Source organism: Aquarana catesbeiana, linkage group LG07 (genome assembly GCF_042186555.1).
Source record: "Aquarana catesbeiana isolate 2022-GZ linkage group LG07, ASM4218655v1, whole genome shotgun sequence".
Taxonomy (NCBI): Eukaryota; Metazoa; Chordata; class Amphibia; order Anura; family Ranidae; genus Aquarana; species Aquarana catesbeiana.
The window spans coordinates 195,168,592-195,185,663 of record NC_133330.1 but is presented as its reverse complement, the minus strand read 5'-3'; the positions used below and the strand labels follow the sequence as shown (position 1 = coordinate 195,185,663).

The 17,072-nt window shown below is 40.2% G+C and overlaps 1 protein-coding gene across 4 annotated transcripts in view; it reads left to right on the top strand.

Annotated features, from left to right (window-relative positions):
- NR5A2 (nuclear receptor subfamily 5 group A member 2) overlaps positions 1–17,072 on the top strand; it is a 176,687-nt gene that overhangs the window by 141,533 nt on the left and 18,082 nt on the right. For all 4 annotated transcript variants that reach the window (XM_073592949.1, XM_073592950.1, XM_073592952.1 and 1 more), the window contains exon 6: positions 3,427–3,574. In XM_073592949.1, coding sequence (XP_073449050.1) covers positions 3,427–3,574 — 148 coding nt within the window. The remainder of the gene's footprint in view (positions 1–3,426; positions 3,575–17,072) is intronic.

Genomic DNA, 17,072 nt, shown 5'->3' with positions numbered 1-17,072 from the left:
GGAAGCTGAGCTTAAAAAAAGAAGGCAAATGAGAAAGGACTAGTCATCAGTATGACCTGTGGTCCCCTAGCAGTTGATCATTGACTCAGTACTGACTTTATGTACTTTGTTCTGCGCATTAGGGGTTATTTACTAAAGGAAAATCCACTTTGCACTCCAAGTGCACTTGAAAGTGCACTGAACGTGCGCTTGGAAGTAAAGTCGCTGTAGATCCGAGGGGGACATGCAAGGAAAATAAAAAAACAGCATTTTAGCTTGCACAAGATTGGATGATAAAATCAGCAGAGCTTCCACTCATTTCAGATCTACCCCTCAGATTTAGAGTGACTGCACTTCCAAGTGCACTTGCAGTGCAAAGTGGAGTTGCCTTTCGTAAATACCCCCATTGTCTTTGTATGAGGTGGCCATCTTGGTACAGGCAGGGCTTTGCTTCCTTATGTCAGGGATTCCTAAGAACAGTGAGCAACACAACAATGGTATCACCAAATCCCACTTGAGTCAGAGGCAGAAGTACCTAAATCTCACACAGCAGACATACATTTTGAGATTGTAGGCCCAAGCATACCTAGGTATCCTCACATCTCAGGCAGTAAACTGCTTTATTTCAGAAGGAAATTCAAAAATTGTATATTTTTCAGGATACTGCTAGGCAGAGTTATCATCTCCCTAGAACATGGCAGATCTCCATTTTTGAGTTCAGTTCTGCTTTAGGTCCTGCATTCAATGTGATGCATTCAGAGAATTTGTTGCAATCTGAAAACAGAGGTGTAAGAAAACTCTTGGTAAAAATTCTAATTAAAAATATATTATCAAATTTTGTGATTTGATTGACTTACATTTGGTTGAACTACTATAACATAACCAAGAATATTTTTAAATATGTGTTGCCGATAATCAGTGTCATTCACTTGTAGATGTATTTCTCATAGACATAATAAAAATATAAATATTCTTTATTTACTATTATCATTTACAGAAACCATCTCTGTTATTAAACCACTTCAATACCAAGAACATCATATGACGTCCTGGGCTTTGAGCGGGTATATCTGAATGATGCCTGTAGTTACAGACATCATTCAGATATTGCCGGTTTCAGCCGGCGAATCTCTACACCATAGGAATGATCATAGCAGCCGTTCCGCCGCTTGATCGTTCCTATGGGAGGCGAGAGTGGACGTCCCCCCCCTCCCGCCGCCCTCTGTTGCCTGCTCCGACTCACCGTTACGATCGTTGAGGCGGAGAGTAGATCCGCTGGTGCCGGATGTAGAGCATAGAGATTTCCGGCGGACCAGATGGTCCCCGGAGTCTCTATAATCGTCGGAGGCCGGGCGCGATGTTATGACGTCACGCCCGGCCTCTTCATTCAAAAAAATGGCGCCGCTTCGGCTTGGAAGTGGCGATCGTTTTATTATATTTTTTTTATTTCAGGCTTCCCAGCCTAGTGGTGAGATATGGGGTCTTATTGACCCCATATCTCACTATTAAGAGCACCTGACATATTGCTATTACAAGGGATGTTTACATAGGAATAAAAGTGATCAATTTTTTTTTTTTCAAAAAAGTGTCAAAATAAAAAAAATAAAATATAATTAACAATAAAAAAAAAAAAAAATTTTGAAAGCGCCGCTGTCCCCGTGTGCTCGCACGCAGAAGCGAACGCATACGTAAGTCCCGCCCACATATGAAAACGGTGTTCAAACCATACATGTGAGGTATTGCCGCGAACGTTGGAGCGAGAGCAATAATTTTGGCCCTAGACCTCCTCTGTAACTCAAAACATGTAACCAGTAAAAAAATTTCAAGCGTCACCTATGGGGATTTTTAAGTACCGAACATTGGCGCCATTCCACGAGCGTGTGCAATTTTGAAGCGTGACATGTTAGGTATCTATTTACTCGCGTAACTTCATCTTTCACAAAATACAAAAACATTGGGCTAACTTTTTTTTTTTTCCCAAAAAAAACGCGTTCGAAAAATTCCTGCGCAAATACTGTGTCAGATAAAAAGTTGCAACAACCGCCATTGTATTCTCTAGGGTCTTTGCTAAAAAAATATATGTAATGTTTGGGGGTTCTATGTAATTTTCTAGCAAAAAAATGATGATTTTTACATGTAGGAGCAAAGTGTCAGAATTGGCCCGGTATTGAAGCGGTTAAAAAAATGCTCTGCATTACTAGCTTGGTAGTAAAAATTTCAAGATAAGATAAGCACTAGTTTGTAGGCACCATAATTGGTAGGTACTCAAATAACCTTACTAGGCCCCCTATTACCTGAGCCACTTATTACTAGGCCAAAGCACTTTAGGAAGGCAGTAGAGAGAAAGAGGCTGATATGGAGAAGGTAATCAAATGTCTAATGCTGTCTATACACACTTAGGTTTTCTTATACAGTGCAGGGTAAATCTCCAGCTGAGGCTATTGTATTCTGCAGCCACTGTTCAGACGACGATTTTTCATGCGGCTCTGTCAGGCAGGAGGAGGTGAATTTCAGGAACCAGCTGAAATTGGAACAGTGCATAGCCAGCTTTAGACTTTGCATATATTAACTTACAGAAAGCTGGTTTTGGCACACAACTTTTTTTTTATCAGTATATGTGCTCTTTAAGGTGGTGCTTACAGGGCCAGACTTCATGCTACATGAATTACAGCTTTAAAAAAGCCCTTATTATTGCCTAAAGCTGGCTATAGATGGCTTGAATCTCGGCTGGTTCAGCAGGGACCAGCTGAGATTCGATCCATGCATGAGCAGGCTGATTATACCATTCATCTATCGACTTGATTACAACCAGCATGTTGGATTTCTAGCATGTGATTACTACCGGGAGAACACAATAGCCTCGCGGGAGGAATTCCCCCATTAACACTGACTGTGTTGATGAGGGAATCCAGTGATTTTCTTTCCTGCAACCCGTGGTTGCAGGAAAGAAAATCATATCATCTATGTCCAACTTTAGAAGTAATCTGCCAACAAAGTTCTGTGGAGTCTCAGTAGAGACATCTTTCGTTCCTTTTCTTGCTAGGCAGATGAGTCATCAGTAAGGAAGCAGACATTAGCCTCCTGGCTGTCACCTTGTGAGCTACTAGAAGGTTGCAATATTAAAACAGTCTCTGCAAGTGATCACTGGGGGAAGAAATGCTTCCTCCTGCCTGGGCAGACTGGTTACATCATTCTATAAAGATGCTCCTCTCAGTCCCAGACCCGGTCACCTGACCATGGACTACTTTGGTATTGTAGTTGCTTACTGTTGTTGTTTGTCATTTAATTTTTTTGTTGCTGAATATTGTGGCAGGTTAGTGTTTACCTTCTTTGACTATAGATGGTATCATCATTCCAAGGAAGATTGTCTGTATCTTACTTTTTATTATTTACCTTGATAATAACACCTGACCATAGTAATTATAATATTCATTGTATATTTTTCAGGTGGATTTTTCTGTCATCGTGTCTCAGGCTGGTACCACACTAAACAACCTCATGAGCCATGCACAGGAATTGGTGGCCAGGCTACGATCGCTACAGTTTGATCTGAGAGAATTTGTGTGTCTAAAATTCTTGGTGCTCTTCAGTTTGGGTAGGTGTTAGAAGTTATATGTACACTTTATGGACCTGTTCTTGTAAATAGCATACATTCTCACCATAATGTAGTACACCTTTAATACATATATATTTTTTATAGTATGGGCAGTTTGATCAGTTACTTCAGATCTGTGAAAAAAGAATATTACAAGCAAGCTTTGTGTGTAAAGAAAGATTTGTAAAATATATCACATAGAGCAGAGCGATAAAGAGTCACAGTTATTATTAAATATTAAATATTTCAAGCTTCTTCATGGCAATGAACTGCTACATCTACCGGTAATTCTGTTTATATTTTTTACATAAATCAGCTTGTGTTAAATTTAACGGTCATGTATACACACAATGGTAGGCATGTCAGCAAAGGCAAGACGTGCAAGAAACTTAGTGCAGTATGCTTTGTCTACTACGACAATATGCGTACTAGTCTTCTTTATAGACTTTAGATCGAAATGTTATTTTCATCTAAAAGCATATATAAATGTTGAGCTACGGGTACCGTATCTGCTTAGCTTTTTGCATGATAGGGTACCAGTGTGTGATCCTAAGTGGGCAAGCGTTCCACTAGATTTTGATATAAAATGTGGCTCTTTATTTACAAAAATGTTGACTAAACGAGTGGTGGCTAACTTACTAGACATTGGAGGACCTCTCAGGGCCTCTGATGTCACCAAAGGGCTGCACATACATTTAGTATACTGTATGTAATGATACAGAAGACCATCATAGATTGTAGAGATGTTACAGATGATGGTTGTGTCCATTTACTTTAAGTATGTGTATATATAATAAATTTTCTTCACAATTAGTCCTGTTTCACACAGGTTTTAACTTGTATAAGAGCAGTGTCTAAAATAAATTTAAAAAAGAAGGGAGAGCAAAGCGCCTTCTAAGGACATTGTTAAAATGACATTTGGCAACTCATATATTTAAATATGGGGTTCATTCATCACAAGTGAAATGCTCCCAGGTGTCTGCCCCGGTTCGTCTCTCCTGGGCTGGTCTCCGTCAGATGTGTGTGGCTCCAGAGCTAACAGAATGTCTCTCCGCTTCTGGGATCCTGCTGGAAAGCACTGCTAGAACGCATCACCAGGCGGAAGTGATGTCGAGATGAGAAGGACACAGGGCATGGCTATGCGTTTCGGAGTATGCACACTCCTTTTTTAAGGCTTGATACAGACACCATGGATCCTTTCAGATGTGATGAGCGAACCTCATATTTAGATATGTGGGTTGCCAATTGAAATTTTAACAATAAAGTATGGCCTAACAGTACACTTAGAGGAGGGGCTCTTTCCCCTCCCTTCTTTTTTGATTTATCTCAAAGATTGCGTCAGCTCTTGGGTCAACAGCCACAAGTGTAAAAAGGACATAATTATTGGGACTTTTTCAGAGATTTTAGCTTGAACTTTCCTACATCTTTTTATTGTCATCCCCTTGTTGGTGTCTCTTTACCTAGTTGCGCCATCCACGCCTTTGCTAATAAAAGCAGTGTGAACAGCAAGGTTTGACAAAGCATTTGCAGCGCTTTTGGAAAGCTTTGTTGAAGCTTTTAAAGTACAACTTAACTACAGTTTGTAAACCTTGAACACGGATCTTAGTGGGAGTGTTGATTACCACTTTAAGCAAGCTGCTAGCAGGCTTCAGCAGGCTTTCAACAAGCTGTTCACAATGCTCTTATGTAAGCTGAAGCCCATGAAAAACTTACCTTACAGTAATTTGTATATACATTTTCTTCACAATTACAGTAATTTGACTGTTAATAAGGTATCTTCAAAACAAAAGTAATATCTTTTACTACAGTTTTAGCAAAGTGATGTAAAAAAATCATTAATACAGACTATAATTTAATGTACACTTATTCCATTAACAAATACATGGTTACATAAGTTTTCATTCGCTACATAATGTTTGTGTATCGATAATCTATGAACATTACACTCATAAAGGACATTATTTGGAACAAAAAGGCCAACAATGCCAATCATTTCTTCCTGTTTCTTTTCTAAAGTGCTTCCTATATTATCTTCCTTAAAAGTATAAATAAATGATGTGTTCTCTTTCTCTGTTAAAAAGTTTTGCAGTGTCACTAGACAGATAGGAGTCCCACTCTATAACCAGTGATGGATGGCAATCTAAACACTTTATCAATGAACAAATAATTACCTGGGCAATATTGATCTATCCGTCTTTAGGAGCCAGCTCTTGTTCTAAATGATAACTTATGTCATTCTAAACTCATGTAGGCAGCCAGTTATCTTACCATCTCCAATACCTGTAACCTGCAAATGCCACCAGGAGACTTTTGCATTGTGCACTTTTTGCAATCCTATAATAATATATAGCAGACATCATGTATTTGTTAAACGAAATAACATCACTGTGGATTTCTCCACACCAGTTAATTGGATTGGATTGGATTTTCATCTTGTAGTTGTCTCTTGACAAAGGGATAATTAGGCTTACAATGTCTTGTTTATTAGAATGCCACAAATGTCTTGAATGATAAAATGGAGGAAAGTGATGGCAGAAATGCAGAAAAACCCCAGTAAGGATGCTGGTCTCTGGAATCTACCTAACATAATTCAGTTATAATTTTAGAAATAATTCATCATCCTTGTATAAAACCATTTTTATTTGTTGACGTTGCTTTGAAAGCCAGATGCAAGCGTAGACATTTTTCTATGTATTATCACTCCTCCAGGTCAGCATCACATAATTTGTGTGATCTTATGCTTTGCTGTAAGAAAACATCATACTGTGTAGTGGGTGAACTCAGGCACACTTCAATTAAACAAGCTGGGATTATATAACAAGTGAGGATAAACTGTGTTCTTTTTCCTTTTGGAAGCAAAATATGCTTGATCTTCTGTATATGACTGTGTACGCTCATGTGCATTACCTCAAGGGAAAACAACCTTGTTTGACCATCTGGGATGCAGCTACCTTGACACTATACTTAAAGCAGAATCTTGCAGTTCAATGTCCGCATATACTGTCTGGATCCCCTTCCCCTGCATAAAGCACCTGCAGATAATGGTACAAAAATTATCTGTAAAGAAAAAGTTTGGTTTTGTGACTTCATTATCCTTCTGGGAAGATTCCTGGTGAATGTAGAACAGCTCAGGAGAAGGCAGAGTTCACTGCAAGAGCATCTTCGCACAAGATTTGGGCTGCTCTCTATTCCCCAGGATCATGCCGCAAGTGCTGTGTTTCTCATATAGGCAGGGACGTGCAGTCAGGGGAGGCAGGTGAGGCAGAACATTAAAAAATAAAATAAAAAATAAAAAAAATCAAGCTTTGTGGGTCGTAGGGCCGAAGGACTACCCCACCACTGGTCAAAATTTGGGGATCCTATTACCTATGGTTCCAGAGATACGGGGTTCCTCGCTCAGCCTGTCAGAAGCTGCATATAGAGCAGTCAGTTTAAATACAAGCTGGCAAACTCTGCAGCAGACTGAGAGGATGAGCTCACAGTACCTCTCACTTCTTGTCAAAGGCACTGAGCAAAAAGGACAGCTTGGAGCCTTGGACCAGTGGTAAAGTACCATTGTTCCAAGCTGTCCAATAAAAATGCTGCAGTGTAGTCTCTCCTCTCATTGCAGCGTCATAGAAGGGAGCATGTGTCTAAAAGACAAATACCCCCTTCCAGCCCAGCCCTCTTAACTACAAGGAAAAAACAGGTTTATGTGTATAACCCACAATCCCATGTTTTTCTCACACTGTTAAGAGGGATAATCTTCTGCTGCTGAAAAGCTACTGTTATAATATAATAATTTGTTATTTATCTATTTGCTGTGAAATTACTGGTTTGAAGTTATAACTTCAAACTTCAGCAGATTAAGCCACCTGCTTGAGTACAGTTTTTGAAAATATAGTAAATTACCTTAAAAACAATATATAATTATTATTTGTATATCACTTACTTATGGTAATTAACCACTTGCCACCTGGGCCAATTCTGACACTTCTCTTCTACATTGCCACTGACCTCACAGCACGTCCCTGTGCCACCTAGGGGTAAGGTTAGTATAAAATCTAATTTGTTTCTTTACAAGTAGGTTTTGGACCTACTATAAGGTGATTTATGCAAGCGTGGGGGGGGGGGGGTGCTGTGCAGTATAAGCGGACCTTGCATTTATTTTTTATAACAAGTACTGTATTTGTTGGCGTATAACACTCACTTTTTCCCTATGAAAATTGGGTGCAAATAGTGCGTGCGTGTTATACGCCAATACTTCAGTTTTAGCTGCCTCAGAGGGGACAGGGAGGGGGGGGCAGGACAAGCGCCGTCAGATTACATACAGTGAGAATCTCCTGTTTACTTGGCGGCCTCTGTAAAAGGAACTCCTGTCTCCTGGGCCGCCATTGGACCACTGTTCTGTCTATCATAGGAGATTCTCACTGTATGTAATCTGTTGGCGCTCGTCCCGCCCCCCTCCCTGTCCCCTCTGGGCTGCAGATGGGCATCGATCAGGCTGCACTGATGGCAATGGTGAGGCTGCATTGATGTGGACTGATGAGGCTGCATTGATGGCACTTGTGAGGCTGCAGATGGGCATTGATCAGGCTGCATTGATGGCAATGGTGAGGCTGCAGATGGGCACTGACCCTTATTTTACTTCAAAGTTCCTTATTTAAAATTTAAGTTTTTTTCCTCAAAACTTCCCTCTTAAAATGAATGTGCGTGTTATACGCCTATAAATACGGTAAATGAAAGGTCTGCTTATATATACTGCAGTTTTGCCCTATAGTTTTGTGCCACCCTGCTCCTTAAGGTTCAATTTCCTGCATCAAAATAATTTTCTCCAGCAGCAAAACCAACTGATTTATAAAAAATAAAAAAGCAGTGTGTCTATAACCCCTATAAAATAGATTTTCTCTTCTACCTTTCAGCCACATAGTAATTAAGGGAAATTCCTGCCAGTGGGGATGCAAATAGCACCAAAACCCTGACAGAGGTTCTAACTACAGGCAGTCCCCAGGTTACAAACAAGATAGGGTCAGTAGGTTTGTTCTTAAGTTGAATTTGTTTGTAAGTCTGAACAGGTACATTTTTTATATAGCTCCAGCCAAAAAAAGATTTTTTATGTTTTTTGGATAGCATAAGATAGGGTCAATACCCCTGTATCATTTGTTTTGCTGTCTGTGTCCCTGTTCAGAAGATTTCACCTTACTTTCTGTCCCAATGATAATTGGATTTTGATAATTTGGGGTTATTGTGGAAACAAGGATTGGTGATAAAGCTTCAGTGGGGACACCTTTTTGCCATGATAACTCTTACAGGAGTGAATTTCCCTTCCTAGGGGAAGATTTCCTCTCACTTCCTGTTGTCTCCCTCCACTTGTAAGTAGAATTCATTTCTAAGTCGGATGTTTGCAACCCGGGGACCGCCTGGATTCCACCTGGATTCCCCACTCTATCCAAAGCTAAATAAAGTTTTGTCTGGGGCTCTGCTTTAACAAAAAATATACAGCTTTATAAAAAAAAACTAAATGTATGAAATTAAAATGCATGGGATAGTTTTGGTGAAATGGCTTCCTGACTCCAGTTTTTAAACTGTATATGCACTTGTGTACATTTGCACTTGTTTACTACCAGTTAATTCTTTCACAGACACATAAGTAAGATTCTTGTCCAGGACAGCTAGTGAGCAGTTCTTGCAAGGTCTTGTTCAAAGCACGTTTGGATACATGAGTGTGGTTTCTCTGTTATGTGTGACTAAGAGCTCTTCGAGATTGACTTCATGCATGCATGCTTGCAGGCCGAGGTTGACATCATTCATATCAATGGAGGCTGTTTAGTATATGTTTTAACATTTTTTTTTTTATCCATAATACTTCTAATACATTTTATTCAAGAAATCTTTATTTTCTGATTGCACAAGTACATCCTATATGGGTGTAAAAGTGTTGCTGGCTCTCAATTATGCACTATGATGAGGCGAGGGTTCTCCACTGTAGTAGGTTGTGTTCTCCATGAATATATATGCTCATGATTGCGAGCTAGGAATATGCCATCATTTCAGGGCTTGTTCCCACCAGCTTGTACGCTAAAAGGCATTTGGGCTGTTCTTTTGCATTCTTTTTGCAATCACTGTAATATTGCAAAGCACCCTAGCTTAACCACTTGCTTACCGGGCACTTAAACCCCCCTCCTGCCCAGACCAATTTTCAGCTTTCAGCGCTGTCACACTTTGAATGACAATTGCGCAGTCACACAACACTGTACCCAAATGAAATTTTTATCATTTTTTTTTCACACAAATAGAGCTTTCTTTTGGTGGTATTTAATTACAGCTGGGGGTTTTTTTTTGCTACGCAAACAAAAAAAGATGGAAAATTTTGAAAAAAAAAATCATGTTTTATAGTTTGTTATAAAATTTTGCAAACAGGTAATATTTCTCCTTCATTGATATGCGCTGATGAGGCGGGACTGGTGGGCACTGATAGGCTGCACTGGTGGGCACTGATAGGCTTCACTGATGGGCACTGATAGGCACAGATAAGGTGGCACTGATGGGCACAGATAAGGCAGCACTGATGGGGACAGATAAGGCGGTACTGATGGGCACAGATAAGGCAGCACTGATGGCCACTGATAAGTTGGCACTGATGGGCCCTGATGGGTGTTACTGATAGGGACCACTGATAGATGGCACTGATGGGCACTGATAGGTGGCACTGATGGGCACTGATGAGCACTGGTAGGTGACACTGATGGGCAGCACTGTTGATGAGACACCGATTGGTGACACTGATAGGTGGCACTGTGGGCGGTGATAGGTGGCACTGTGGGCAGTGATGGGTGGTACTGTGGGCACTGATGGGTGGCCCTGTGGGCACCGGTAGGTGGCGCTGGTGGGCACTGGTAGGCAGCACTGTTGTGCACTGGTAGGTGGCACTGGCAGGTGGCACAGGTGGGCACAGATAAGCTGGCGGGAGCTCTCCTTGATCGGGTCCAATGTCTCTCTGATCAGCTTTTTTTTTTTCCTCCTCACGCTGTCAGGGGGAGAAAAAATTGCAGATTATCGACTCTGTTTACATCACATGATCAGCTGTCATTGGCTGACAGCTGATCACGTGGTAAGGGGTCGGGATCGACCCGTTACTCAGATCTGTGATCAGCCGAGTCTCATAGACTCGCTGATCATGGAGCGCGCCACTTGCACCCTGCAGGGGGAGCGCAGGCCGCTCGGGCATGGGAGGATGTCAATAGACATACTCCCGGCAAAGTAGGTCCGCCCTGTAGCCGTCATTAAGCTATAGTGCAGATCTGAAGCAGTTAAACAGAGGATCAGAGACAGCATGTATCCTGCTGCAGGCATCTACTATTTAAGTAAACCATGGTTTCAGATAAATTTTTTTATACTCAGATTTGCTTTGGGCTTATAGAAATTGTTGTTTTGATATTCCAAAAGAACAAAGATTCAATATAATTCCTTTACATAGTAATATAAAAGATTTTTATACTGATGAGGAAACAGGAGCTCAAAAGGTTAAAACCTTTGCTGTCTGAATTGCATCTTTATTAAACTGAATGTAGTAAGTATTTTTTCATTTTGTGGCTAAAGCATCTCATTGATCATAAGTCACTGAGAGGTTTTATGTCCAATCAATAGTTATTTGTTTAGTAGGATGGAAAAATAATGCAAAATATATGGAGAGTGCTGAGTATTTTTAAATAGCTTAATAAAATATTTTGATTGCAGTCTCATTTGTTTAACCTTTAGTGGTAGGGAGGGTGTTGCAGTGCTAAAAACGCAATACAGAGTTTGAATAGTGCATGCAATTATATTCATGCTTCACTGGTGTGATTTGAGAAAAATGTGGAAGGAAGGAAGAAGGAGGGAAGGAAAAAACTATAATATTCAAGAACATGAGGGAAATATGAGCATTGCTATTGCTGACCTCCTGAAAATGCTAGTTGCCTGGCTGTGTCATACATCCAAAACAAGTATGCACCAAATGGAGGCCAGAGAAGTCAGAAGCCCCCATACTGTATTTTCCTACCTGTTCAAGGTCAGAGATTCAAAGCATTAAAGCTGAAATCTAGGTAGATAAAACAGAACAAAGCAATGCAACTCTGCAATCTTTAGACAAGGAAAGGTAAGGGAGGCTTTGGGACTTTAAATATACCCCTAATGTCACTTATGTATGATTCAACAAAACATATAAGTTAATAAAAAACATAATTTCATTACATATAGTTTAAAACCATATAGACATTAGATTCATCACAAAGGCAAGCAATCTGTGTCCTTCAAGTGAGGTCTACACGTTTCGTGGATATATTGCTTCTTCAGGATCGGCAAAGGTTTTTGTATTTTCAGAGAGCTTGTTCACAATCATAAAAACAAATCTACAATAAAAGAAATAAAGGAAACAATAAACAAACAAAATAAACTATCAATTGACAAATTCCATAGGTACAGGACTGGTCATATTTTACATGATATACACAAATGTATCAATACCAAGCGAGAAAAAATATATACATATTTCATATAGGATTATACATGCCTCATGTATGATATAAAAAAAAAACCACAGACCATATCAAATAATGTTGTAAAGTTTTTTTACCCTAAAAAGGATAAGGGCAACATGCAGAGGTATACGGGAAGTCAATAGTTTTCCATGCCTGGCGGCCCATGGGAGAATATCCCTTGGGTATATAGTATATGCACCAAACAATAGTGCAAAAGTCCAAGCTGCATAAACAAAGGCAGAAATAGCTGTAAAGAAAATGTGTAAGTGAAGGTATAGGCTTAGGTCAGCATAGTCTATATAAGCCTCACTTACTCTTATCATAGATGGATAGATTATGACAAGTAAACTGAAGTGCAGTGATAGCCCAGGGTCTTAAATAGATGGAGTGGGTAAGATGGGTGAACCAATCTGATGATAGACGGAAATAATTTAATTTATACCCATCAGAGACCCCACCAGTTGATGGTCATCTAAGGTCAAATATATAAAAGTGGGTATAGTCCAAATAAGAAGCCATACTGCCAAAAATGTTAAAACAGAGAAACCAACAAATGAAATAAGGATAGAAAGAGATTTAAACTTTTGTCATTACCTTCGGCTGGACAGCAGGCCAGACTCTCCAGCTCGGCATGATACCCTGAGTCACTCCATTAGTGTAAAATGTATACTCCATTCCACACTTACTTTTCTGCTTAAATTATCTGCAATCTTTAATACAACACTAATTGTATGTTTAACTACTTATGTTCCAGGTGCCATTTTAACATGGTACAGGGACAGCGGTTATTAGTCCCAACAACATTTTAAAACAGAATCAGCAGCTCCTGTGGTTCACTGCCAGCACATTGATTGCAACTGCCAACTGTCAGTGATAGCCTGCATCCAACGCTAAAATCATCAACTCTTGGGCTTCTAATCCTGCTACACAGCTATCCATTGGAGCACTTGTAGCAATTCACTGTTGCATTGTAGCAGAGGCATTTTGTGCTTTGTGTTTACATTGGAAAGTGGTGTGACATGATTGGTGCCACGGCATTTTTTCACATATGGAGGCTGGGGCAGAGCTGTTGCAGCTTTATCCAGAATCTCCCTGCATCTATAGATCACCACTATAGTTATCTATTGCTGGCTGATTGCAGCCAGCGGTAGATCACTATTAGAAGTGATATGTTGCTGCACAGTGTCATGGGGTCTAGACCAGGTCTCCATTGACCACCCCCATGAAACAAAGGTGTATATTTGTGATGGCAAAAAAGTAGAAATATATGCATAATATAAAAATAAAGTTTTCCCTTCCCACAGTAATCTCCAGGTCCCAACAATGATGTCAGATGACATGGATGACATATGCATTTACTGCATATGTGTCAAATACTCACAGGAATGAATGCAATGTCATTTGTTTTTTTAGCAATCGTAAATCTATGAAAGAGGTGTATTAATTTGTTCTCTCACTAAACCAATCAGGTCATATCTTCATGTTATGTTAACAGTGTACCCAAACCAGTTTTTTATTCCATATATATTTTGCAAAGTAGAGTCCAAACGTAAAATGCTCTCCTAAAGTAAAAGATACCTGTCCTTTTTGAGCCTTAAAGTAATACTAAAGTCTCATTTTTTTTTTAAGTTAAAAATAACAAACATGTCATACTTTCTTGGTCTGTTGCAGTGGATTTGCACAGAGCAGCCCCAATCCTCCTCTTCTCGGGTCCCTCGGCGGTGCTCCTGGCCCCTCCCTCCTGTCGAGTACCCACACAGCAAGCAGCTTGCAATGGGGGGGGGCACCCGAGCCGAGTCGCAGCTCCCTGTGTTCATTCAGACATGGAGCCATGGCCTGGCCCCGCCCCTTCTCTAATCATTGGCTGACTGACTTTAATTGACAGCAGCGGGAGCCAATGGCACCACACTGCTGTCTCAGCCAATGAGGAGGGGAGCCCTGGGCATCCGAGACGCTCCTACAACATCAAATAAAGTGTAAAAAACTATATAAACTAAATTTGTGCGCTAGCATAAATAAATCCTTATAAAGAAAATTTACAACTAAGAAGCTCCTTGGGAAACTACCCAGGAAACATCGCTGGATTGAGATGGCGCTCAGGTAAGAATTAGGGGGGCTGAGGAAGGCTGCTGCACACAAGGTTTTTTATCTTAATGCATAGAATGCATTAAGATAAAAAACCTTCTGGCTTTACAATCACTTTAAAACTCCACTGATCTACAGAGAAAACACTCAGATGTGATATATTAAATTACTTGACAGCCTTAGAAGGTTATTTTTAAGGTAAATATCTGGGGGTGTGCAAATTCTGTAGATGTTGCATTGGTAAAAAAAAAAATACAGAATTTTTTTTTTCACAATTCTTTCCAATAAATAACTTAAGAAATACAAATGTATTTGGGTCCTGGCAAACTTCTTATAGCCTAGGCCTTCTTTATGTAGAGCAACAATTATTTTTTTCAGATCCTTAGAGAGTTTTTTGCCATGAGGTTCCATGTTGAACTTCCAGTGACCAGTATGAGAGAGTGAGTGCGATAAGTCCAAATTTAACACACCTGCTCCCCATTCACACCTGAGACCTTGTAACACTAACGAGTCACATGACACCAGGGAGGGAAAATGGCTAATTGGGCCCAATTTGGACATTTTCACTTAGGGGTGTACTCACTTTTGTTGCCAGCGGTTTAGACATTAATGGCTGTGTGTTGAGTTATTTTGAGGGGACAGAAAATTTACACTGTTATACAAGCTGTACACTCACTACTTTACATTGTAGCAAAGTGTCATTTCTTCAGCCTCGGTTCACACTGGGACGACTTGTCAGGCGACCTAGGTCGCCTGACAAGTAGCGTCCCGTTCAGTACAATGGAACCGTTCTAATGCGTCGCTCCGACTTAGAAAAAGGTTCCTGTACGACTTTGGGGGCGACTTGGGGCGACTTGCATAGACTTCAGTCGTTGTCACATAAAAAGATATAATGTTTGTGATGCGGGCCATCAGAGTGAAGACATCTACTGGCACAAAAAAATACCACAGAGAAAAAGCTTCAAATTGAGGCTGAATATCGCAACAAAAGCTGTTTTTTTCATCTTTGAATAGACTAGCCATTTAAAAATTTTTTTAGCTGGAATTCTATTTGAATGCGTAGCACCCAGCTTTTATTCAGGGAGATATCAGCAAAGCCAGTCTACGTGTTACTAATAATGTGACAGTTGGAATCCATTCCATGCCAACAAGTTCTATCCAGTCCTGACTTTATAGAAATAAAAGTAGATGAAGGTGGAGTACTGTGATCAATGTTTTACATTTACAGGTAAATGCTACACTTACGTATAACTTAGCATGCATGCACTTAACATAAAAAAAAAATCTAAAGCAAGGTCCAATTTAAGAAGGCTTGGCTAATTTTATAATTCGTGGCAGGTTCATTTTAACTACCAAAAACCTGTACTTTGTAGCCCCATGACATAAACTCCTCTTTTAGGATCTGTAATTCTCTTGTAAAAAGCAATTTTGAGATTTACAAGACCTGCGAAATCACAGAAGAATCTATATTTTTTATAAAAGCCTGTATAATTTCAGTACAGTAACTTTACAGAATAAGCATAGTTTTCTCTTGAAATGACCACACAATCAATTCTTGGCTATACACATTCTAGAAAAAACATTTCACAAGGACATGATTTAAAACTACTGGAAATATTGGAAGTGGCCTCATATGTACGTAACCTGATTATTACTATCCATGCTGGAATCAGTCACACTGCTCTTTTATTGAACCAAATATGGCTACCCATAAACAGAAGCAGTGATTTTATGACCACATCTTCTATCTTAGCTGTCTATTGAAGATAAAATATCCAGGTGCCCATGAAAGTTAGATGGCAGTCTTACTATATAACCATTTTTAGCCAGAATGAGTGATGAACCAATGTCTATGGGGTAACACATACAGCCCCAAATGAGCATTCTCCAGGGGATCAAATATTTGGGCAGGCTAGAAAACCTTGCCCGGTCGCCACTGCACAGGGCTCCCCCTCCCTCTTCTATTGCTAAAAACAGAAGCTAGAGCCCTCCTGCATAGGGGACTAGCTGGACCAGATGACACTGGGGTTGATTTACTAAAGACAAATTGACTGTTCACTTTGCAAGGGAAGTTGCATTTTGCATAGGGAATTTTCCCCAGAGCTATATGCAAACGTTCAATTTTTTTTTTAAACAAACATGTCATACTTACCTCCTCTGTGCAGTTGGTTTTGCACAGAGTGGCCCCCGATCCTCCTCTTCTGGGGTCCCTCACAGCACTCCTGGCTCCTCCTCTTCTCAAGTGCCCCGTCGAAGAAGTGCTCTCCCTCGGGGCACTTGTGCGGTCGTGCTCCCGCGTCCATTGACACAGACAGCAGGACTTAGCTCCACCCCCTGGCTCCCTCATCATTGGATTTGATTGACAGCAGCAGGAGCCAATGGCTGCACTGCTATTAACCTATCCAATCAGGACCCAAGACACCAGCTGGAGCGGGTGTGCTTGTCCCAGCGCAGAAAGGATCAGGCTCAGGTAAGTAAAAGAGGGGCTCGGGGGGGCTGGTGCACTACAAGAGGTTTTTCACCTCAATGCATAGAATGAATGAGGTAAAGCTCTGCTGTCTTCTAAAATCCAAATTTTTTTTTTTTCCTTGCGTGTTTTTTCCTTGCGGTATTCAGTGCAAAATGAAACTTCGCCACAGTCACTAGGCTCTAGAGAAATTTCTGTTAAAAAGTTACATTTCCCTTACAAAGTGAACAGCCTACTTGCATTTAGTAAACCAAACCCTTTGAGAGATTTTTGAATCCTGTATTTGTGTCCCTCTCTAATGTCTATGGCTGGCTTAATTAACTTGACCTTATTTATCCTAGTCATGAAATGTGTGGGCCCTATTACAAGTCATCTTCGTTGTGCTTTAATCTGTTATTAGTGCTTCTATTTAAATCTGAATTCCAGGATAAGAAAATATTGTCTAACTGTA